Source organism: Lepidochelys kempii, chromosome 10 (genome assembly GCF_965140265.1).
Source record: "Lepidochelys kempii isolate rLepKem1 chromosome 10, rLepKem1.hap2, whole genome shotgun sequence".
Taxonomy (NCBI): Eukaryota; Metazoa; Chordata; order Testudines; family Cheloniidae; genus Lepidochelys; species Lepidochelys kempii.
The window spans coordinates 38,695,218-38,720,242 of NC_133265.1; the positions used below are offsets into that span (position 1 = coordinate 38,695,218).

General features: G+C 44.7%; 1 protein-coding gene across 32 annotated transcripts in view; it reads left to right on the plus strand.

Moving 5' to 3' along the window:
• Positions 1 to 25,025, plus strand: part of MAPK8IP3 (mitogen-activated protein kinase 8 interacting protein 3) — a 154,665-nt gene that overhangs the window by 66,348 nt on the left and 63,292 nt on the right. For 18 of the 32 annotated variants that reach the window (XM_073362974.1, XM_073362986.1, XM_073362975.1 and 15 more), the window contains 4 exons: positions 3,527 to 3,671; positions 11,512 to 11,758; positions 13,205 to 13,307; positions 18,895 to 19,013. In XM_073362974.1, the coding sequence (XP_073219075.1) occupies positions 3,527 to 3,671; positions 11,512 to 11,758; positions 13,205 to 13,307; positions 18,895 to 19,013 (614 nt within the window). Of the gene's footprint in view, positions 1 to 3,526; positions 3,672 to 7,235; positions 7,365 to 11,511; positions 11,759 to 13,204; positions 13,308 to 18,894; positions 19,014 to 25,025 lie in introns of those variants that run through there. The other 14 variants (XM_073362989.1, XM_073362998.1, XM_073362991.1 and 11 more) reach the window with 4 other exon arrangements.

Sequence of the window (25,025 nt, forward strand, 5' to 3'; positions counted from 1 at the left end):
CTAAATGCAAAGCTGGGAGTCTCCCCTCAAGTGGTATAAAGGTCCTGTTTCTAATCCTGGAACTGACTATTGCATGTTGGTGTTTCAGGCCAGTATAATGTAGGGGATGGAAATTCCACAGGCTAGTATAATGTTGGGGGTGGAAATTCCACATTCAGGAGAAAAAGTGTTTCTGTGGCAGGTTACTGAGAAACTAAACTAAAATTTGAAGCTGTTTAGGGGATTAGAATGATAGAAGTAGTCCCAGGGGAGTGGATTAGTGGGCAGAATGCAGGTGAGGCAGCCAGAGGTGTGTGATTAATGTAGTTTATCACATGACTATGGCCATCACTAATGTGGTGAGTATGCAAAAGATACTGTATAGATAGAAAACAACTCATCTTTAACTGTACAATATTGGCAAATTGTCTCCAGAACTATAGTGTCTCCTAACATTAGAAAGTAGCAGACATTTTAGAATGACTCCTCTTGGGTAACATTTCTAAAACAAAACCAAATCAATGTACCTAGGGGTCAAGGCTCTGGAGCAGGGCCGGGGATGAGGTGTCCAGGTGTGGGAGGGGGCTCAGGGCCCAGATATCTGATATCATTTATGTGCTGTCTGTATCAGAGGATTCCTCCATCTGTTATGAACTGTCCATTTGTGAATAATGGGAACCTCAGGTCCAGATTATAATGGAGGTTGTTTGGGAAAAAAGCAGCATCCCAAAATTCTTTGCTAGGCTACTTGGGAAATGCCCTTCCAGCCCTCTGCCAATCCCAGATGGGACACAGTGAGCAGCAACTCCCAACCAGCACAGTTTCCCTGCCTTGTCAGAAGCTGTCATGGCAGTAGAATGGACTGACACATCAGCACAGCATGTTCTGGCTTTCATATGAGCAATGCTGAGAATAGAGCTTGTCAGGGTTCCCGCCCCACTCCAAACTCTGGGGTACAGATGTGGGGACCTGCATGAAAGACCCCCTAAGCTTATTTTTACCAGCTTAAGTTAAAAACTTCCCCAAGGCACAAACCTTTCCTTGTCCTTGGACAGTATTGCTGCCACCACCAAGTGATTTAGACAAAAATTCAGGAAAAGGGTCACTTGGAGTCCCTTGTTCCCCAAAATATTCCCCCAAGCCCCTTCACCCCCTTTCCTGGGGAGGCTTGAGAATAATGTGAGTACTGACCAGACCCTTTGTCTCTAGGGCACTGAAAAATCAATCAGGTTCTTAAAGGAAGAACTTTATTTAAAGAAAAAGTAAAAGAATCACACCTGCAAAAATCAGGATGGAAGGTAACTTTACAGAGTAATAAAAAGATTTAAAACACAGAGAATTCCCCTCTAGGCTCAGCTTCAAAGTTACAAAAACACAGGAATAAAACTTCCTCTTAACATAGGGAAAATTCACAAGCTAAAACAAAAGATAATCTAACGCATTTCCTTGCCCTTACCTAACATTTTTGTAAACTTAGGTGCTCATTTCAGGTATGTTTTCAGGAGATGTTTTTCCTGCCTGGTCTCTCTGTCCAGAGAGGGAACAAACAAAGAGAGCACAAACAGCCCCCCCTCAGATTTGAAAGTATCTTCTTTACTTATTGGTCCTGTTGGTCAGCTACCAACCAGGTTATTTGAGCTTCTTAACCCCTTACAGGTAAGGATTCAGTACAGCTGCTCAGGAGGGATTTTGTGCTACCCTTAGCTGTATGTTTATGACAGAGCTACTGGATGTTTTCTTTTTTTCTCCCCAAGGAAATTAAATCTCTCCAGGCTGCCTGCTCACTCCTTAACCTATTGCGTCAGCTCCTGTGTTAGTGCATTTGCTCAGGTCTCAGGGGCCTCAGGTTCCATTACAACCATTTCATGCAGATCAGAAGTGGAGTAGTTATAATGGTTTCTTGGCTGTGTCCCAGGAGAAATGTTCTCCATGTACAGGAGCAGTGTTCTACAAAATCAGCATGGAGCCTGCCTGAGAAAGGAAGCATGTCTGTATTTGATAGGAAAAGACTGACCCTTTACTCCTGCCCTGTCTTTAATGTATTAAATCCAACAAGCCTGTATGGTTGTTTGGTTTTTTTTCTGTTAAGTCTTAATATCAGTTTGTTGATCAGTTTGTCTCCTTATCCTGTCCCTGAGCCAAGTACTTCTGTTAATGGGTTGCCCACAGCTGGTAGAGTTTTTAAAAAGACACTTGAGGGTCCAGAATAATCAATTCTCGCATGTAGAAGGGTAAATCACACACACCTGTGCCCACTAGGCCCTAGCTCTGGGGAAAGACATGGATCCCAAGAGGGGGAAGATGGCAATATCAACCCTGGCCTCCCCTCCTGGGCTCATTCTGCAAAGTGGGTCAGCTTTAATTTGCATCTGGAGCTCCACAGGAGTCCTTCTATTGGAGGCTGACAAGGGCATTTGCTAAATCAGTGCATCCTCTGGCCATTCTCTGTTCCTTGGTCTTTGGGCTGCTCTGGTCATCTGCAGCCATGTGTCCCTGGCAAAAGAGAGCTTGTGGATGCTTTGTTCTGGTGCAACCTCTTCCACTTGCACCCCTTACTATAGCCTTTCTCTGCTGGGGCTCAGTCTCACAGTCTATGCCAGCAGATGTATATACACATACAGCCCATAAAGCTAGCAAAGCTTCTGCAAACCAACAAGTGGGAAAGATCATTCCAGCCATCTGTCCAAATGAATGATGTATGCTGGAACCTGTCCTGAACTTTCCATAGAGAATATAAGTCATACATTTCATTGATTGGTGAAAACTGCATGTATTTGCCACTTTCCTGTTTTAATACCTGAAATCATACATTTTGATTATGCATAGTAAAATATCAGAGGCTGGATTGTAATTGGAACAGCCTCAGATCTGAGATGAGGAAGACCGAGGGTGAAGTGGGAGGACCACCTCTACTGTTGCCTGTTCCTGGGACCCATAAAGGCCACCCTCTCAGAGCTCAGTGGGGTCAAGGCTCCACTATATTGGGGCAGGAGGAGGAAGCAGGGGACTATATTCTCTGTGGCATATCTCCCTAGTGGGCCTTCTGGTTCCCAAGGGGAAATGCTACTTAAATTGGATGGCTGTGCCCTCAGCCCCCTCTATAAACCCCAACTTTTCCAACCACGGAAGGGGTCAGTTAAGTCAGCCTATGAAGTCTCCGGCCCTTCACCCCTTCCTATGGGTTCTCCACAGGAGGGCTCAATCTGACGCTAGGAAACATTCCCAAAGGGGGTAATTTATAATTGGATTGTTGGCCTGGTAGGTCAACAATTCTTGTATGGCAACCCAACTTTGATAGTGCCTTTTAATGAAGAGATAAGGGTTATCTGTGTAGCCTAGCAATAGACAACCCAATTTTGAATCACAGAATCAGCTGCTTACTCATTCAGGCTATGGGAGTTGGGAGTCAACTCAGCAATTCAGGGATGGGAATGGGATTCAGGCCTTGTGTCATGTGAAACATTCATCACTGTGTTGTATGTGTACTTTTTTTACCATAAAGATGCTGTGGTTTTGCTAACAGATTGTTTCCTCTCTCTTTCTTTAGCAGGAAGGAGCGTCCTAACTCTCTGAATGTCTTCCCCCTTGCCGATGGAATGGTACGTGGGCAGATAGGGGCCAAGATCATCCCCACAGTGGACCACTGGCACTTGAGTGACCTCGGCCAGCTGCAGTCCAACTCCAGCTACAAGGTTTTATAGATTGTCACGGAACAAGGGTTTCCCACTGTCAATAGCATCCTACATCTTCATAAAGACAGAGACCACCATGTGTCCATAACCCTTTGCAGCCTCTCCCTTTTGTACATCTGATCCTTTCTTATAACAGAACCCTGGGTAGGATGATAGATCTTCAGATGCTGATAAATTTGACATAGGGTGGAGGACTGGTTTTGACACAACTCATGTTTTTTGCCACTTTCTGATTTTTGTTTCAGTTCTAATTCCTGCTAGTTAGTGTTTTCTGCTGATGGAGTTTGACCTTGGTTGAGGGAAGTGTGTGTGTGTGCGCGTGTGTGAGCGAAGTTAAGCACCCCTCTTGACCAGATCCAATGCTGTTTATGAATCATTTGGTGGCGGAAATGATGGAACCAGTCTTCTGCTCCATCATGGGAACTGTGTCTCACTTGGGGCTGGGCATTCTGCTGCTGTGCCATAATCTGCCCTTTCTAGTTGATCTTTGTTTTAATCTTCCTGTCTTTCCGTTCATCTACACTAGACAAAAAACGTACTGCCACCACCACTGATGGTAGCAACACCTAATGCCTACAGTGTATCGAAAACGCTTTGTGTCATTATACAAATTGTTCAGCTGCTATAGAGTGATTGATACAGTGGATTGCATTGTGCCACTGTGGAGCAAGCCTTTATGTCACCTTCACAGTCTACACTGGTGATCTGCTTGCGTGGACAAGAAATCACAGCACTGCAGCTATACTAGTGCTGCTGGCCCTCCCACCGCCATCCTACAATGCTGTGCTTCTCCTTTCAATAACTGATTTGTGCAACGAGTCCCAGCAACTGTATCCCTAGCATCACCACCAACATCTTCCCCAAGCTAATGCCCTTTTGCCTAGGGTTCCACAAGATTCTCTTTCATAGAATCATAGAATATCAGGGTTGGAAGGGACCCCAGAAGGTCATCTAGTCCAACCCCCTGCTCGAAGCAGGACCAATTCCCAGTTAAATCATCCCAGCCAGGGCTTTGTCAAGCCTGACCTTAAAAACCTCTAAGGAAGGAGATTCTACCACCTCCCTAGGTAACGCATTCCAGTGTTTCACCACCCTCTTAGTGAAAAAGTTTTTCCTAATATCCAATCTAAACCTCCCCCACTGCAACTTGAAACCATTACTCCTCGTTCTGTCATCTGCTACCATTGAGAACAGTCTAGAGCCATCCTCTTTGGAACCCCCTTTCAGGTAGTTGAAAGCAGCTATCAAATCCCCCCTCATTCTTCTCTTCTGCAGGCTAAACAATCCCAGCTCCCTCAGCCTCTCCTCATAACTCATGTGTTCCAGTCCCCTAATCATTTTTGTTGCCCTTCACTGGACTCTCTCCAATTTATCCACATCCTTCTTGAAGTGTGGGGCCCAAAACTGGACACAGTACTCCAGATGAGGCCTCACCAGTGTCGAATAGAGGGGAACGATCACGTCCCTCGATCTGCTCGCTATGCCCCTACTTATACATCCCAAAATGCCATTGGCCTTCTTGGCAACAAGGGCACACTGCTGACACACTGCTTTCCTCGAATCCTTTCCAGCAGGCCTGATAGCATTTGAGGTATTTGTGAAGCTGTGCCTGGAGCATGCTGGTCATTTCCCCCCAATTCCAGTAGGTGTGACAATAGCTGGTCTCTGCTGGAAAAATGTCAGCTAAAGTACACCAGCTTCTCTGAATGCATTATTTTAAAAAATCTGTTTGAATAAAATGCCTTTATAAACACATCCATTTATTAATATTAAACTGGGCAAAACGGAAGCTCCTGTAAAATAAAAGTTATAAACCACTAATGCTGTAAATAACACTAAAAATGTTGTGGCGGGGTGATGGGGCAAAGAGAGAAAGAAAATATTATATTTCAGCCTCGTATGTTACCCTGGCCTGTCCATGGCATCCTCATTGGGAGGTGCTTCATCAGCAATTTCCAAACACTTGAGGGAAAGACCGAAGAAGGAACATTGGAATGAAATTGCTTTGATTTTCCAGCTATCCTAACGAGGCCATACTGCCACCAAATGAAAGATGGATCTTAGTTCACATTCAGTGGCACTCCACCACCACTGATTTCCCCTTAGCTCCCTGGGCTACTGGCCTAGCAGTGTGAGGACATGGTATCTCAGGGCACATGCACAGGTCCTTGGGCAGGACTGAAACAATTCTTGGAACCCAACCACTGCTGTTCCTTCGAACCAGAAACTCGGGATTGGCTGGCATAATGGTATAAAAGTGTGATGGAACACTGACCCTGGAACCTTGGCCAAAATGCCCAGAATACCGTTCAGATCTCATGATAGTTTGCAAATTTCCAAAAAGCCCCTGTTCTGGAGAACTGTGCTGGGAACTGAGATAAGAGTCCCACAGTGCACTGGTGTGATCAAGGATTTTTCTATAAACTGATTTGCAGTCTGCCTGTGCTGCACCTCTGCTAGGAGACACAGTCCAACCAATACTTGCATGCACTCTTTATCCCCATGGCAGTGCATTCCCTAACACTTTCATTTAATCAGTTCTGTGTATCTTTTGCAGGGGAGAGTAGGGAGAAAGATGGAGTTGCATCCATTTTAATAGACTTGATGAGGCTGCTGCTCTGTAGCACAGAGACTAAAAGCTTCTTACCCATAGCTGTCTGCAATTTATCAATAACTCACTCTCTGCATTTCAGGAAATTCAGCAGAAAGTTAAATAAAACTATAGAAACCTTGAATTCTGAGTTCAGGCAGTGGAGGTTACTAACTGTATCTTTTTGGAATTTGTTTATGCTTGTATCAGGCAAAGAAATCAATTTATAATGGAAAGAAAATATTGTGCCTTGCTGACGGTGTTCAGCTATGAGCATATCCATCAGGTAACAGTGATAAATGTTCCGTGCTTGTTAAGAAAAGCCCAATTATGGGATACTGGGTTTAAGGAAGGTAGACTCTTGGGGGTGGGTTATGGAAAATCCTGGATGCATATGTTGTTAAGGTAGATATCCTAAAGCAGAATAATTCATAGCTTGTGGAAGATATAGCATGAGTAAGTGTTGGGTAGTGGAGGGTACTAAGTGGGTAATGGGTTCACTGATTGGGATGGAGGTATGCAAACCTCTTAATGGCTCTCCGTTAGGCAGTACTTTCTGCTTGAAGTATTATTTAATAAATGCTCTTGCTTGGCTGTTGAAATGCATTGCAGTGCTACAAATATTTTATGGTGACTTTACTATGCTTTTCTTTTGTGGTGCTCTAAGTTCTTTCTGTGTTGGGAACATAGCTGATGTTCCCCTGCTATCAGGTGCACACTGATAGCTTACCTGCCTGGTCTTTTTTCTTCTAACTCTCTGAGCTGATTTTTCATCTTCAAGAGTCTGATTATTAAATATTTTTACATTTTCATTATTATTATTATTTTGTATTTATTTATTGGTTTTTGCATCTTACTTTTTATAACTAGATTAGGTTTTGTTTTGCTTTTGTTTTTTTACATTTAACATTTTATATTTTGGAGATTTAGTCCTTAATGCTTTTTGGGTTTGTTTTTATGTACTGTATTTTCAGTGTTAAAACCATAGAATTGTGGCTACTCATGGTGACATATTACTCCTATGAATTTTGGGCTTTTGCAATGCATTTTGGAGGTCATGGCTACACATCTGAAGTTTAGGAGGCTCACAGGTCTGACTCTAGGTAAGTGGCGGCTATGGAGAGTATCCTTTTGTATGTGAAGGATTATGGAGATCGCCCCCTGGACTGTATGATAGCTAGTCAGTGAGGGAGATTTGGTGGTAGAGAGGGGAAGAAGGAATATCTCAGCAGTGTCTAGTAGAGTTCCTGGAAGGTTAAAAGGAATATCTTGGCTTTATCTAAGGGTTTTGAAGTGGATGTTCCCAAAGCAGACTGGTTGGCTGTGGAGAATATTCCATAAGTAAGTGGAAAATTAAGATGCATAACCAGCGGTGTGTGGTAGACCATGGTGGTTATCCCATGAGTATGTTTTGATTGAAGGGAAGCAGCAATGCATGGGGCATGCTTTTGAGACAGATGTGGAATAGGAGTAGCACCCATGGCATTGGTGGTTTAGTGTTTCTGAATATGGTTTCTTTGAATAAGGACTGAATTGCAGACTGGGCCACGTATCCATTTCAAAACTATGAGCTCCTTCTAGGCTGTGGTATTGAGAAGGATGATAGGCACAGTGCATGCAGCAACATCCCAGAACTCTGCCAAATGTCTCAGGCTCAGTTTCTGGGGGAGGGTTTTATTTACATTTTACACTGAATAACAGTGCATTTTTAGCCCCTTTGCTTCCAGGCCTTGGGAGTGCACTGGCAGGTGTTTGTCAAAGTAACGTAAGTCCCAATGCATTGGAGTTGTCCACAAAACCCTCTGATTTGATACTTTGCCCTTGCACATTAGAATGGAAGCACCCAGAATAGGAATTTTAAAAAGTTGTGAGCAGTCTAATATTCAAATATAGCAGCCTAAGTAAAATGTCTGTATTTCAAATTTGGTGCCCAAATCAGCAAGTAGATTCACAAATGACCATTTAATGCACCAAGATGATGATCTGAACATCCATACAGAAGAAGTGGGTGTGCTATTTGGGCTCACAATCCAAAAAAGTCAAGCAAAAAAAGTGGATAAAATTTGATAGCAACATTGTAAAAAAACAAACAAATTCAATTTCAGTGTCTGCACCATAAATAATCAGGAAATGGGTGTGGCACGGGACACTTGGTTTCCTTACTTCAGTATACTGCAGGAATGAGCATGGACAGGGAAACTTCAATGTGTTTCTAATTAAAGTAGTATGTCAATAACAGGTACTTTTTCTTTTTTTTTTTAAATAAAGAATGCATGGCTGCCAAGGGTTACATTGCCATTTTTTCCATTATCTTCATTCCCATCCCACTTGTAACTGTTTTGTTGCATCATAAAATCGTAAGGAAGGAGGACTGTAGAACAGACTTCCAAACAACTGAGGTGCAGACATCACAGTTCCAAGACTGTGAGGCCTAAGGTAGTAGCTAGTTTTAAAGAGTAATTAACAAACTAAGTAGAAGCAGGTTTCAGAGTAAGCTTCCTAGTAACTGCACAGAAGATAAGATGCAAATAAGGATGGCAATAACTATCGTAAGGAAACGGGAGGCGCGGGTGTATATCAAATGGCTTTTCTACCCAACTGGAAAACATTGTAGTATGTTGCTCTAGAAGTTCAGGCAATGCTTTAAGTGGCCTTGGGGTGGGAGGTGTGTGTGTGTCTGTCAGTGTGGTTAGAAACCCTGCCAAGAAGACCAGGGAGATCTCATTTGGGTCTGAGGCCAACTGGTCACCGGTGAGAAGGTGAACTTGCCGAGTCTGAAACAGTGCTTCCTTAATTGGCAAGCAGGGAGTGCAGCATCAAATGCTGTAGTATTCTTGAAAGCTTCCTATATTTTTTAGAATGTGGTAGGATGAGGAATGGGACCATAATTTATGTTGAACAGGGACTTGGTTGTGCACATTTCAGGTTGGAAATACATCTCAAGGGTTTATTTATGACATCTTTTGATTTCTGAACTCTTGGTCCTGTCTTTCATCCAGTTGGGGAGAACCACATGTGTTGTCATCCTGGGTCCATTCTACGTGAGCTGATACAGGCATGTAGCTCTCCCCTACTAGTGAAATAAGACCATTTCAGCTTGATTACCACTTTACTTCAGCTGCCTAGTATCAAAAATACATACCTGTCCCTTCAAATGAAGTCGTAGCATTAGAAATCTATTAAACAAGTTCTGTGCCAATGACCTACTGTAATGATGGATCCAGAGCATCTATGAGGCTGCTTCATAGAAGGCTGTATCACTTTCCAGAAATGATTGTGCTTTCCTTCTTGCACTGGGTATCTTGGAAGACATTGGCCTGATTTTCAGAAGTGCTGAGCACCCATAAATCCCTGTGAAGTCAAAGGGAGCTGCAGCTGTTTTTCACCTTTGAAAATCAGGTCACAATCCTTTATGAAAAAAGAAAAGGAGGACTTGTGGCACCTTAGAGACTAACCAATTTATTAGAGCATAAGCTTTCGTGAGCCACAGCTCACTTCCTCAGATGCATATCGTGGAAACTGCAGCAGGCTTTATATATACACAGAGAATATGAAACAATACCTATTCCCACCCCACTGTCCTGCTGGTAATAGCTTATCTAAAGTGATTTCCAGCACAAATCCAGGTTTTCTCACCCTCCACCCCCCCACACAAATTCACTCTCCTGCTGGTGATAGCCCATCCAAAGTGACAACTCTTTACACAATGTGCATGACAATCAAGCTGGGCTATTTCCTGCATAAATCCAGGTTCTCACATCCCCCGCACCCCCATACACACACAAACTCACTCTCCTGCTGGTAATAGCTCATCCAAACTGACCACTCTTCAAGTTAAAATCCAAGTTAAACCAGAACATCTGGGGGGGGGGGGGGTAGGAAAAAACAAGAGGAAACAGGCTACCTTGCATAATGACTTAGCCACTCCAAGTCTCTATTTAAGCCTAAATTAATAGTATCCAATTTGCAAATGAATTCCAATTCAGCAGTTTCTCGCTGGAGTCTGGATTTGAAGTTTTTTTGTTTTAAGATAGCGACCTTCATGTCTGTGATCGCGTGACCAGAGAGATTGAAGTGGCAGAGGGGCATTGCTGGCACATGATGGCATATATCGATATATGCCATCATGTGCCAGCAATGCCCCTCTGCCATGTACATTGGTCAAACTGGACAGTCTCTACGTAAAAGAATAAATGGACACAAATCAGATGTCAAGAATTATAACATTCATAAACCAGTCGGAGAACACTTCAATCTCTCTGGTCACGCGATCACAGACATGAAGGTCGCTATCTTAAAACAAAAAAACTTCAAATCCAGACTCCAGCGAGAAACTGCTGAATTGGAATTCATTTGCAAATTGGATACTATTAATTTAGGCTTAAATAGAGACTTGGAGTGGCTAAGTCATTATGCAAGGTAGCCTGTTTCCTCTTGTTTTTTCCTACCCCCCCCCCCCAGATGTTCTGGTTTAACTTGGATTTTAACTTGAAGAGTGGTCAGTTTGGATGAGCTATTACCAGCAGGAGAGTGAGTTTGTGTGTGTATGGGGGTGCGGGGGATGTGAGAACCTGGATTTATGCAGGAAATAGCCCAGCTTGATTGTCATGCACATTGTGTAAAGAGTTGTCACTTTGGATGGGCTATCACCAGCAGGAGAGTGAATTTGTGTGGGGGGGTGGAGGGTGAGAAAACCTGGATTTGTGCTGGAAATCACTTTAGATAAGCTATTACCAGCAGGACAGTGGGGTGGGAATAGGTATTGTTTCATATTCTCTGTGTATATATAAAGCCTGCTGCAGTTTCCACGATATGCATCTGAGGAAGTGAGCTGTGGCTCACGAAAGCTTATGCTCTAATAAATTGGTTAGTCTCTAAGGTGCCACAAGTCCTCCTTTTCTTTTTGCGAATACAGACTAACACAGCTGTTACTCTGAAACCAATCCTTTATGAGTAGATCTCATATCTCACATAACTTCTGAAGACCTGAAATGCCATCTGTGTTGGTAATAAAGGAAGAGGGGGATCAGTATTTAGACCAGGTAGGATTTGCTTGCTGAGTTCTGCACAGGAACTTGCTATTCATTTGCAGTGCCAAGCAGGCACAATGAGCTCTGGGTGTTGAGTTTGTGGTACTCATTTCCCATAATTTGCTATAAAGGCATCCATCAATCCAGTGAATAAGAAATTATCTGAAACATATAGACGTGCTTTTTCCTTTCTGTTTTCTCCTTCTTTGTATTGCCATAGTGCCCAAATGATGAAATGTCTGAATCTGGGCAGTCTTCTGCAGCTGCCACTCCAAGCACCACTGGGACAAAGTCCAACACACCAACCTCATCTGTGCCCTCTGCTGCTGTCACACCCTTAAACGAGAGTCTGCAACCCATCAGTGACTACAGTGCCACAGCCAAAAACAATAAGAGGGCACGGGAAAAGCGGAACAGCAGGAACATGGAAGTGCAGGTCACCCAGGAGATGAGGAATGTCAGCATAGGTATGGCAGGTGTTTTCATCTGTATATATTCTTTGCTAGCCAACTTGTTGCATGTCTACTTTGATTTTACAATGCCCATGTATGTCTTTTATTAAATACTGGAAGAGGTCTGGGGGGACTGAAGGAATAACTAGCTTAGTTCAACTGAAAGACAATGCTCTCTGTTTATTAAGGGTACAGTTGGAAGTAGGGGACTAAAGGAGGGTGATATGCTCATTTATGCTTGATGGTAGGACTATGCTTGCTTTTTGGACAGTGGCATGTTTTGTGGAGGAAAAATAAAAGATTCATTGACATGGATCCAATTTCCAAGTGTATTGCAACTGACTTAGAGGAAATTTCTTCTGTAAAGCTCCCAAATGAGTTCCTGACAAAGTGAAACCACAAAACAGTAGAAAAATCTTGCGCTGTAGACTTTGACTGAGGATGCCAGTGTTGAAATCCCATTTTGTAATTATATTAGCAGGCTGCTTGCTACCAGGATCACAGTCCCCTGGCTGGCAGAAGGCAATGTAGTTCCTCAAGAAATACTTACATACTGGGTGCCTAACCAATAAGTCGGTATCTTTTTAGTGATGTAATTTAAGCCAGCATAGTATAATTCTCCGCACTGGGAGACAGACATAGAAGTCTCGGTTCTCTCCACTCTCCATCACTGGCCTGTATGGGTTGGTGGGAGCTTCATCTTTCTTCGTTCATCAAATAATGACTTCAGAACATGCATCATATTAGAAACAGATTAGGTTGCATGTATTTGGTACATTGCTACTTCCACTTCACAATTTCATATAATTAACAGTTAAATCAGATGTATGCATGAGAATTTGTATATTCAAGTTGTTCCTATTTAAAGTGATTCAGTCATGATTTATAACTCTAATTTTTGTTATAGAATAAATTATTGTATGTTTTTATATCTTTTACAATGTTGCAAAATGAGAGGGAGGTTTTTACTGAGAGATTAAAAGGACATTATTTGGTGTTGAATCTTTCTTAAGTGACCGTAACTGTGCCCGAAAAAGATGACCTCATTTAAAACAGTTTTACCTTTAGAATTCTGGAGTTATTTTTAAAGTTTAATATCCAGAAGTACTTCTTTACCCCAGCCCAGTTACCCCACTGGCTGATGGTATTGCCACTGGCATGCTTCCAAGAATCCCCTATTTCTCACACCTGCTCATGATGGTAGATCCCACTTCTATCTTTCCCCAGGAATTTTGGAACACACCTTCCCAGCTGTAGTTTGTGACTCACTAGAAATCCATCTACACTCTAACTTTAACACTTTGCACATGGTACCATAGCAATCTTGAGAGTGCTCCCCATTATCCTTTTTGATACCCAAACAGCTTAAGACCAGTCAGAGAATACAGTCCCTAGAGTGGAACAACTGTTGGCCTTCTATTCTGCTGGATTTGTCTCTTATCTGTGTATTATCTTTTGTAGGAATGGGTAGCAGTGATGAGTGGTCTGATGTTCAGGATATCATAGACTCTACGCCAGAGCTGGACATGTGCCAGGACCCCCGACTGGAGCACACTGGAAACAGGTACTTGCTTTTATCTTTTGTAAGTATGCTATTTACTCTCCTTCATGTAACTTTGAGGACTGAAGAGAGACTCTGGGTTAAAGAGTTTGTGTAATTAATGCTGCATAGAACTATGATACATGTTAATGCGGTGGAGACACTGGTGTATGAGCAATCATTGGATCCTTACTTCCTCTGCCTAGTGCATAATGAAGGATCCCTCAGGCACAAAACTCCCTGTTACCATGGCAAGAACACAAGCTCAAAGTCTGTGTGAGAAATCTCCTCCAGATGATCCACAGTTGGACTGGTTTCAGACAGTACAGTTTGCCATGCTCCAATGAGAGAAGGGAAGGTGGCATGATAAAAGAGAGAAGACAGACTAACGAGGTATGGGGTTTATGGGCTGAAGTGGTGAGACCTCACCTTGTATACTGTGTGCAGTTCTGGTCTCCCATGTTTAAGAAGGATGAATTCAAACTGGAACAGGTACAGAGAAGGGCTACTAGGATGATCCAAGGAATGGAAAACTTGTCTTATGAAAGGAGACTCAAGGAGCTTGGCTTGTTTAGCCTAACTAAAAGAAGGTTGAGGGGAGATATGATTGCTCTCTATAAATATATCAGAGGGATAAATACCGAAGAGGGAGAGGAATTATTTAAGCTCAGTACCAATGTGGACACAAGAACAAATGGATATAAACTGGTCATTGGGAAGTTTAGACTTGAAATTAGACAAAGGTTTCTAACCATCAGAGGAGTGAAGTTTTGGAATAGCCTTCCAAGGGAAGCAGTGGGGGCAAAAGATCTGTCTGACTTTAAGATTAAACTGGATGAGTTTATGGAGGAGATGGTATGATGGGATAACATGATTTTGGTAATTAAATATTCATGGTAAATAGGCCTAATGGCCTGTGATGGGATGTTAGATGGGGTGGGATCTGAGTTACACAGGAAAGAATTTTCTGTAGTATCTGGCTGGTGAATCTTGCCCATATGCTCAGGGTTTAGCTGATCGCCATATTTGGGGTCGGGAAGGAATTTTCCTCCAGGGCAGATTGGAAGAGGCCCTGGAGGTTTTTTGCCTTCCTCTGTAGCATGGGGCACGGGTCACTTGCTGGAGGATTCTCTGCCCCTTGAAGTCTTTAAACCATGATTTGAGGACTTCAGTAGCTCAGACATAGGTGAGAGGTTTTTCGCAGGTGGGTGAAATTCTGTGGCCTGCGTTGTGCAGGAGGTCAGACTAGATGATCATAATGGTCCCTTCTGACCTTAGTATCTATGAATCTATGAAAAGAGAAGAAGCCAATTGTCTAGTAAACAGTCAGTCCTGAATTACATTTCAAAATCCAGATCCTTCTCAGGTTTCATAGAATATGAGGGTTGGAAGGGACCTCAGGAGGTCATCTAGTTCAACCCCCTGCTCAAAGCAGGACCAATCCCCAATTTTTTTCCCCCAGATCCCTAAATGGCCCCCTCAAGGATTGAACTCTCAACCCTGGGTTTAGCAGGCCAATGCTCAAACCACTGAGCTATCCCTCCCCCCACGTATAGGTTTGCCATATATAGGTTGGCACCCGACAATGAGTGACCTTTTTGGTGAAGTCCTCTGTTGCTATGGTTTATGCTTGATTAGAACACCAGCTTCCCCTTAAGTGGGGGGTTGCCTGAAGGCCATTCATTTGGTGCATCAGTGCTGCCAGACATATAATAGCCTAGATGTATGTATGGCAAAGAGAGGCAATAAAGGGCAAGTGTTTTATATGCATATGGTGAGTGGTCTTTATTTGGACAAGCACCGTACAGGGGAGGAGACATGAAGAATTTTGATGATGCAGGAACGAGGAGTGAAGTTTCCTCTTAGGATGGCATGGCCAGAATGTGTGAGAGACATGTGTAATATTCTGAGAACAACAGCAGGAGGAACCACTGTAGCAGAGCCAGTTGTGTGTGTTGTATGCCATGAGAGTGGCTGATGTTCAGACTGATTATTCTTCATCTCATGAATAGAGAAGAATCCCAGGGATGCAGCTACAAGGAGAGAGCCCTTTAATCAAGGAAATCTGTGCACCAAGACGACAGATTGCGGGCGGCCAGCTGGAAACACAAAGTACAATGGGGTTACTGAGCCTTGGACTTGCTGCTTTATCATGCATAATGCTTTCTAAAGTTTCAGTTATTAAATTGGTCAATCCAGAAGTGGTCCTCTTGCTGTTTTTGCTGCCCACTAGTGAGGGTGTCTGTCTTGGAATATGTTGGGCTGCAGCACTGGTATTTATCTCCAATTCTTCAGTGGTATCAGATAGTTGAAGGCTGCTCGTATAGCCATGGCAGTAAAAAAAAAAAAATCCATGTCATAGAATGATAGAAGATTAGGGTTGGAAGAGACCTCAGGAGGTCATCTAGTCCAACCCCCTGCTTAAAGCAGGGCCAACACCAACTAGATCATCCCAGCCAGGGGTTTCTCAAGCCTTAAAAACCTCTAAGGATGGAGATTCCACCACCTTAGAGTAACCCATTCCAGTGCTTCACCACCCTCCTAGTGAAATAGTTTTTCCTAATATCCAACCTAGACCTCCGCCACTGGAACTTGAGACCTTGTTCAGTCATCTGCCACCACTGAGAACAGCCGAGCTCCATCCTCTTTGGAACCCGCTGTGACAGGTCCGGCACCGCAGCGCCCCTTTGTGGCAGGATGGGGTGGAGAGGCCTCGCCACTCTTACGTTGCCACACCCATACTGTAAGGGCGTTCCAATGTGGCCCAATGGCCGGTTTCCCTGTACTCGTCCCTTAGTCAGGGTAGTGGGACCTAACAGCTTGAGTCCATGTGTCACTTTGAGTATCGGGTGGTGTGGCCTGACGGCCAGGGTCCACATAAATCGCTCCCTGCGTTGGAGCGGTGCGGCATAGCAGCCGGAGTCTATACAATCCCCCAGGCAAGCGGGGTGGTGTGGCCTAGTGGCCAGAGTCTAGATAACTTGCCCCACACGTCAGGGCAGTGTGGCCCAACGGCCAGAGTCCATATAATTCCCTCTCAGGCAGGGAAGTGTATCCCAATGGTAGTGTGTGTGGGGGTTAGGGGGACCTGGGCCCACCCTCTCCACCGGGTCCTGACCCCAGGCTCTCCTATTGGCAGGGTTTCCCCTTGCGCTTAGCTCGGCGGGGATCCGCCCGCAACACGCCGAGTGTCAGTGCAGCTTTAACGCTGCCCATCTCTAAAATGTCCCTGGGTCACTTCCTACCCGCAATGTCGTCTTCTCCACTCTGGGGAGGGGGATCCTCTGGTCCGTCCCCTCCTGCCAAGACCTCCGTCTGGGATGTTAGGTGTCTCCCGGCTTGGTTGGTCCCTGGATCCAGGAGCTTTGGCTGTCCCTCCTCAGAAGCTCCTTCTCCTCCAGTGGTCAGCCCAGACTGAGCACCTTTGCAGGCTTTTATACCTATTCTCCAGTTGGAGCATGCCCAGCAGGGCTTCCAGGGCGGGGCTTCCTCTGCCAGGAAGGAAGGGTTAACCCCTGCGATACCAGTGCAGGGCCACTGTGCCCCGTCACACCCACCTTCAGGTAGTTGAAGGCTGCTATCAAATCCCCCCTCACTCTTCTCTTCTGCAGACTAAAGAACCCCAGTTCCCTCAACCTCTGCTTGTAATCATGTGTCCCAGCCCCCTAATCATTTTCATTGTCCTCCACTGGACTCTCTCCAATTTGTCCACATCCTTTCTGTAGTGGGGGGCCCAAAACTGGATGCATTACTCCAGATGTGACCTCACCAGTGCCGAATATAGGGGAATAATCACTATCTGCAGGCAATGCTCCTACTAATGCAGCCCAATATGCAGTTAGCCTTCTTGACAACAAGGGCACACTGCTGACTAATATCCAGCTTCTCATCCACTGTAATCCCCAGGTCCTTTTCTGCAGAACTGCCACTTAGCCAGTTGGTCCCCAGCCTGTAGCAGTGCATGGGAATCTTCTGTCCTAAGTGCAGAATTCTGCACTTGTCTGTGTTGAATCTCATCAGATTTCTTTTGGCTCAGTCCTCCAATTTGTCTAGGTCACTCTGGACCCTATCCCTACCCTCCAGCATATCTACCTCTCCCCCCAGTTTATTGTCATCCGCAAACTTGCTGAGGGTGCAATCCATCCCATTATCCAGATCATTAATGAAGATGTTAAACAAAACCGGCCCAGAACTGACCCCTGGGGCCTTCCGCTTGATACTGGCTGCCAACTAGACATCGAGCTGTTGATCACTACCTGTTGAGCCTGATGATCTAGCCAGCTTTCTATCCACCTTATAGTCCATTCATCCAATCCATACTTTTTTAACTTGATGGCAAGAATACTGTGGGAGACCGTATCAAAAGCTTTGCTAAAGTCAAGATATATCATGTCCACCGCTTTTCCCATATCTACAGAGCCAGTTATCTCATCATAGAAGGCAATCAGGTTGGTTAGGCATGACTTACAACTGGCCAGCAGAGTATGCCTCATCTTGTCAGACACAGCTGACCACAGTGCCCCATGGATTCATGACCTCCAGGCTAGATTACTGAAATTTAGTATACCTAGGAGTGAAGCTACACAACCTGAGATAAGTTCCAGTGGTACTGAACATTGTTGTCTGTCTGCTTAGCAGAATGCTGTGAACATACCACCCAGCTGCTCCACTTTCTGCATTGATTCCCAGTACAGTAGAATGCAGTTCAAGGTGTTTATTCCAGTATTCAAACCAGTCCATGGGATTGGCTCTGGTTACCTGAAGGTTGCCTCTTCCTCAATGATCATGACCTCCTAAACCACCTGTTTTCCATTGGAGCCATGAAACAGTCAACAAATAAGAGGAAGCTCATGTGTGCAGGAAAGAGAACTTTCACAGGAATCAGACCAAGAATCTGGAACTTGCTCCCAACTGAGGATAAAAAAGACCTTGCTGTTTCCAATACTAAATGTAAGGTTCATCTCTTTGATTACCTTTTCCTAAATAAATCCTTCATACACTCACACATATATAGCCGTGCATACATGCTCACTAGAAGAACAAATTTCAGAGTAGCAGTCGTGTTAGTCTGATTCCGCAAAAAGAAAAGGAGTACTTGTGGCACCTTAGAGACTAACAAAGAACAAACAAATCCCTACAGGTGGGTAGTGGGTGCCTGCCATGTACCTGAACTGATGGAATTATAGGATTGAATGGGTGGTCTCCAAGATCTACGGTAAAACAAATGAATACTAATCATCAGAGTTAGGAGCTCCAATTAGTAGGAAACATTCTGGTTTTTATATAATCAGTATAAAACAGTATGATTTTTAAAGGAGTTTCACATTAATCTGTTGATCTGAGCTGGGCCTGCTATGCTGATCTATGGGACACTGGTGGTATATCTTTCATATTTGGAACCCTGAACGATACTTATCCTTGATATGAGGCGTAAGGTATATTTATCCCTTACATAGTAAGTCCATGGTCTCAGCCCTATGGTGAATGAATAGAAAGATATCTGTATTTTGATTGCAGTGATCTACTTTGTTCGATAATTCAGGAGAGGAATCTTCTAGCTAAAATATTTCCAAGTAACAAGATTCCTTCTTTTTATTTCCTCCAACAACAGCCCAACACAGGGGATTGTGAACAAAGCTTTCGGCATCAACACAGACTCTCTGTATCATGAACTTTCCACAGCAGGGTCAGAGGTCATTGGGGATGTGGATGAAGGAGCAGATCTGCTAGGTAAAAATATTTATAAAAACCGTGTTCACTCCACTGTAGTTAGGGCTGAGTGACAGCTTTAGAAACAGACAATTTTCTTTCTTCCTTTCAGAATTGTGACTCCTTGTCAATAAAAACAATTTGGGATGGAATTTGGGACAATCTAGGAATGAAATATGTAATAATCATAATAAAACTAACAAAAAGTCATTTTAATAGCTTTGGGATTTGTTTTGTTAGGGCTATGTTTGTCTGTATGCATAAGTTAATTTTTGTGTGTGTGATTCTCTTGCACAAACTCCCTGGAAAAACAATTGTGCTTCCTTATATTTCACCACCCAAAGATAACTTTACAGACACTTGCAACTGAATATGAAGTGACGGGTTTTTTTGAGTGATATAGATTTGAAAACAGACCATTGTTCTGCAAGAAAGTAACCACTTTTCTAATTTTATAAAAACTTCAAAAAATTTTCTCTTTTTATACAGAAATATTATAGCCTATATTGTATGTTTTACTCTGCTGTAGAGAGTGTGAAAAATGACGCAGTACACCTTTTAGAGCAGGGGTGGGCAAACTTTTTGGACCAAGGGCCACATCTGGGTGAGGAAATTGCATGCAGGGCCATGAATTTAGGGCTGGGGCAGGGGGTTGGGGTGCAGGAGGGGTGCGAGGTGCGGCAGGGGGCTCAGGGCAGGGGGTTGGGGTGCAGGAGGGGTGTGCAGTGTGGCGGGGGCTCAGGGCAGGGGGTTGGATGCAGGAGTGGTATGGGGTGTGGCAGGGGGCTCAGGGCAGGGGGTTGGGGTGCAGGAGGGGTGTGAGGTACAGCAGGGGGCTCAGGGCAGGAGGATGGGGTGCAGGAAGGGTGCGGGGTGCAGCTGGGGGGTTCAGGGCAGGGAGTTGGGATGTAGGAGGGGTGTGGGGTGCAGCAGGAGGCTCAGGGCAGGGGGTTGGGGTACAGGAGGGGTTCAGAAGGGAGCTCAGGGTAGGGGTTGGGGTGCAGGAGGGGTGTGGGCTCTGGCCCGGCAGAGGCGTGCATGGGGCCAGGGCATGCTCCCTGCCTGGGCAGAGGGCTCTGCACGCTTTCCTCGCCTGTGGGTACCTTCCCCAAAGCTCTCATTGGCCGAGGTTCCCCATTCCCAGCCAATGGGAGCTGTGGAGGGCAGTGCCTGCAGGCGAGGGCGGCGCGTATAGTCCTCTGTCGTTCCCCTCCCGCCCCAGAATGTGGTGCTGGCTGCTTCTGGGAGCAGTGTGGGGCCCGCAGTGCCATGGGGGTGGCAATCCCGCAGCTGGATCCGGCCCGCGGGCCATAGTTTGCCTACCCCTGTGTTAGGGCAATCTTGGAAGGGGCTTATTATGTCCTGAAGCCTGGGCACATCACCTGAGGTTCCTGACCAGGACTTTGGAACAGCCAAAGAAGGGAATCTATCCCAGGTTGTAGACTGAGCCCAGTGCCTCCTGGGGTAGAACTTTGGGTGTCTAGGCCCCAGTTCATGAGAGCACTTAAGCACATGATTAAGTCCCATAGAAGTTAATACAGTGCAGATATGATAGACAAAGCCTATAGTTATGTACATCATTCTCAAATCTCAATGTCTTGATTTAAGGAGTTCTCCAGTAACTTGAGACATAAGAGGGCTCTTAGAGAATGCCTTATGTGTTCTGAGTATAAGCAAGAGAGGTATTTGAAAGCATTAAGTGTGTAGGGTGAATATATTTTCTTTCTGGTTGTCTCTTGAGCTTGCTGAAATGACAAAGGCTCATGGCCTATCTCATCATTAGTTCTGAAAATACAGCATTCACCAAAGTACTTTGGATGTAGATTCAGTTAAGCCAGTTCGTGATCTTGTTGCAAAATTGCAATGGACCATCTCTGCAAAAAATAAAAAGATATTTAAATCACCTTTGACAAGAACAGACTATGAGCCTTGTATCTGAACCCTCTAAGGCCTCAAGGGTGTGTTGCTGCATAGGTGATGGTTTATAGCCTATGTATTGCAGTACCTTTGCAGCATTTAGAACAGCTGCATTGTGCAGCAGCAGCAGATCACAAAAATGCTGGCCAGTGCCTGAGTCCTAAGGCATTTATTGTTTAGATTCTGATGCAGGACTGATGAAGAATTTTGGAGGAGAGCCCAGTTGAAAACAACTCATTGTTACTGCGGCTCTTGGCTTGTATATTATGGGAGGTGGTACCTTGGCAGACATTTATTATAATTATGTTTACCAGCTCTTATGGAAGAATATGTCTGATCAAGGGTGAAGCATGAGTAGTACTTTGAGTGCTTGCTCATATTAATTCCAATTAGGTGTGTGCACGCTGCGTGCATGGCTGTCGGAAAGCTTTTCCCTAGCAGCATCCGTCGGGTCGGCCATGGAGCCCCCTAGAGTGGTGCCTGCATGGCGTTCAATATATACCCCTGCCGACCCGGCGCTCCCTCAGTTCCTTCTTACCACCCGTGACGGTCATTGGAACTGTGGCATCTTGCTCTGCAAGTTCTCCACATTTCCCTAGCTCTATAGATAGTTGTTGTTGTTAGCTTGGTTTGTAGTTCTTGGTTTTGGTTTTAGTTCATGTTAGTCGGGTTGGAGGGTTACCCTCCACCCTGACTTTTCTTCTCGGGGCTCCATGCCCAAGTGCCTGGGATTCAAGCCCTGCGAGTCCTGCTCTAAGCCCATGCCAATGGGTGAACCCCATGACTCTTGCCTAAAGTGTCTGGGGGAGGCTCATCAATCTGAAAAGTGCAGGATCTGCAAAGGGTTTCGTCCTCGGACTAAAAAGGAGCGGGACTTTCACTTGAAGCAGTTCCTTATGGAGGCAGCATTTAGTCTCCGGCCTCCTTCGGTGTGGCAGGACCTGGCAACGAGCTCTTCGGTAGTGGAGGTGGCACCGCGGTTGGACTCTGACTGAGACCTGCGGCACCGCTGCTCCCCGGCACTGCAGTCAGTGACATCGGCTCGGCACCGCTCCCACTCCCTGGGACAGAAGTGGCACCGGAAGCTGGAGAAGGGTAGCTCTCCTGCACAGAGACCTGCTTCCCTGGAGCCAGTCACTGGGGCACATCCTGGAGGGGAGCGCCCGGGAGCAAAGGCCATAGCCCCAGCACCGTCGATTCTGGCCACACGGGGGGAACCACTGAGTCCGGTGCCACTGGACTCCCCAACCTGCAGCGTGGTGGAAGTCCAGCTGCCTTCTACCCTGGACACCTTTGCGGCGGTGAGGGACCTTGTCGCCATGACAGCATTGTGGTCTCCTCTGCTCCACGCCAAGGCCCCAGTGCCCCTGCGGACGGCACTGTCTCGGGGCAAGCAGGCTTTGATCCACCGATGGGCTCCATTGGCACCTGTGGTTGAGCTTCAGCACTGTTCCCGTTCTCGGCACCATTCCCGTTCCCGACACCGGTTGTACTTGCACCGGTCATACTCGCGGCACTGCTTGAGCTCGCGTCGGTGCTCCTGATTGTGCCCCTGGTCGCCGTCATGGAGCAGATCCTGGACCCAGCGCCGGTCCTGGTGCCGTTTGTCATCTTGGCCTAGCTCCAGGCAATGGCGCCGATCCATGTCCCAGTACCACTTCAGGTCTTGGCATCACTCCCTAGGTTCACGGCACCACTCCATGCAGAACTGGAATTAATTTGCAAACTGGACACCATCAAATTAGACCTGAATAAAGACTGGGAGTGGATGGGTCACTGCAAAAACTAATTTCCCTCTGCTGATACTCACACCTTCTTGTCAACTGTTTGAAGTGGGCCACCTTGATTGCATTGGCCTCGTTAGCACTACAAAAGTTATTTTCCCTCTCTTGGTATTCACCCCTTCTTGTCAACTGTTGAGAATAGGCCACTTTCACCTTAATTGAATTAGCTCATTAGCACTGACCCCCTACTTGGTAAGGCAACTCCCATCGTTTCATGTGCTGTGTATTTATATCTGCCTACTGTATTTTCCACTCCATGCATCTGATGAAGTGGGTTTTAGCCTATGAAAGCTTATGCCAAAATAAATTTGTTAGTCTCTAAGGTGCCACAAGGACTCCTCATTGTTTTTACTTTTTCTATGGAAAGGTTTGTCCTTCCTAGAGATCAACCAGGAGAATGAACCTGTCACCAAGGAAGAATTTCGAAGACCTCCAGGATCACTCTGAAAGCTTCTGATTTTTCATCTTACATACCCAAGTTGTTACACCAAGAAACATATTAAAGCATGCCCTCACCAGCTGTCTTACTGAGGATCATAGAATAGGATTTTTCAGTAACCAGTTTTTTTGTGATTCTGCCCTAGACAATTTTCTGGTTCTGATTAGAACAACAGAACTCCATACAATCATCAGGAGGCCTCTGTGGCTCATCGCTGGAGGATGGATACTGCTTACAGTCTCAAAGCTGTGGTAATGACGCTGGCCATCTAGGTGGGGAGGCTTTTATGGATTCCCTTACAAGCCTGGGAAATGGGATGAAGTGAGGCCTGTCTGTTTCCTGGAAATGATGTTACTCTATTTAGGCCTTTTGTTGGGTTCTGGTCACCTAATCTAAGGGAAGTTTTGAGTTGGATGATATGACACACACATTGCTAGGATGGGGTGAGGGAAAGGAGGCAGGTAGAAGATTTTAGATGTTATACTTTTATATTTAATCCATCATAAGTTTTAGATGGCTCTGACTATAAATACTTTCTCAAACTCACAGACAAAAAGACTAATTTAGTTTACTGTTTCTTCTGCCCTCACACACTCAAAGTTCTAAAGATCTTTGATAAAGCTGCAGTTTAGCCAAGAAGAAGCTAGGGCTTGATTGTAGTAAATCTGTCCATTTTTCTGCTCTTATCTGACAAGTTGTTATCTCTGGGGCACTTATTTTTCCTTCAGCCCGACTACAGCCTGAAGAATCACAGAGAAAATGCACGATGTAGACATGGATCAAACAGTGGAGAGAGAGCTCAACAGGATCCAGAAATTAAGAAGCATTCTTTCTATTTTTGGACTGGATTCTGAATTCTCACTGTGTAAATCAATGGAAGCCAGTGGAGTTATTTCAGACAATCACCAGTCAAGCCTTGATTCTCATATATGGAGACCCAAAAATGGGTGCAAAGTCTTCCAAATGTATTTTTTCCCAGGTGGATTGAGATTCTTAATATCTGAGAAATGTCATTTGTGAAGCCTTTAAAACAACAGATGTCTACAGAAGTTATTTTTGTACAATCCTCAAGAAGCATGTCTATCTCCTGGTTGGAGGGATTTCAGTCTGCCTTTCTGGATGTTTGCAAAGCTAGCTTTGGACTATCATCTCTTGGCACTCTTTTTTGCAGTTTTGGGGAGAATGGTCTAAATTCATTGGTTAAATCCAGATTTCTCATTGCTTAGTTATAGCTTCATATACATTTGTTCATGTAAGGATGTAGTTCAGAGAGTGGTGTGGAATATAAACAATTATTTACTAGTAATAATTGTTAATTGAATTCCCCTCTTTCCAACTACAACCCTATGAACATTCTTCCTCATTTAATCCTACATGTTCATTTTTTACTCCTATAATCTCACTGTATTTACTGTAGGTACAGTATGTGTGTCTCTCTCTCACACACACACAAACACCTTTCCTGTTTTCACTGCCCATAAAAATCTGGAAGTGAAGGGTGAGGGGCAAAATGAATGCTGGTTATGGGCTATGGGAGGGTCCTTCTTTTCACTGCTAGGTGACCTGGCAGTGTTTACTTTGGTGACCTTGCTTTTCATAAAAGGGGTTTTGTGATGAAGAGAGAGATTCAGCTAATATACTAGTGGTAAGTTATATGTTATTTCATCACAGAAGTTGAAGCCAAATAACAAAGCCAGTCCCAGTGTTGGGGTAAAAAGACTGTTTTAAATACTAATGGCTGTCTTTGCAGGTTAAGGCATCCTTTGACTACATCATTGGTACGATGAGATATGGTTGGGAAAGACAAATATATCATTCACTTAGGTGAGGAGGAGGAGTGGGCGGGATGTGTGAACTAGCCTTTGGCCAGCAGTTTTAAATAGAACATATCAT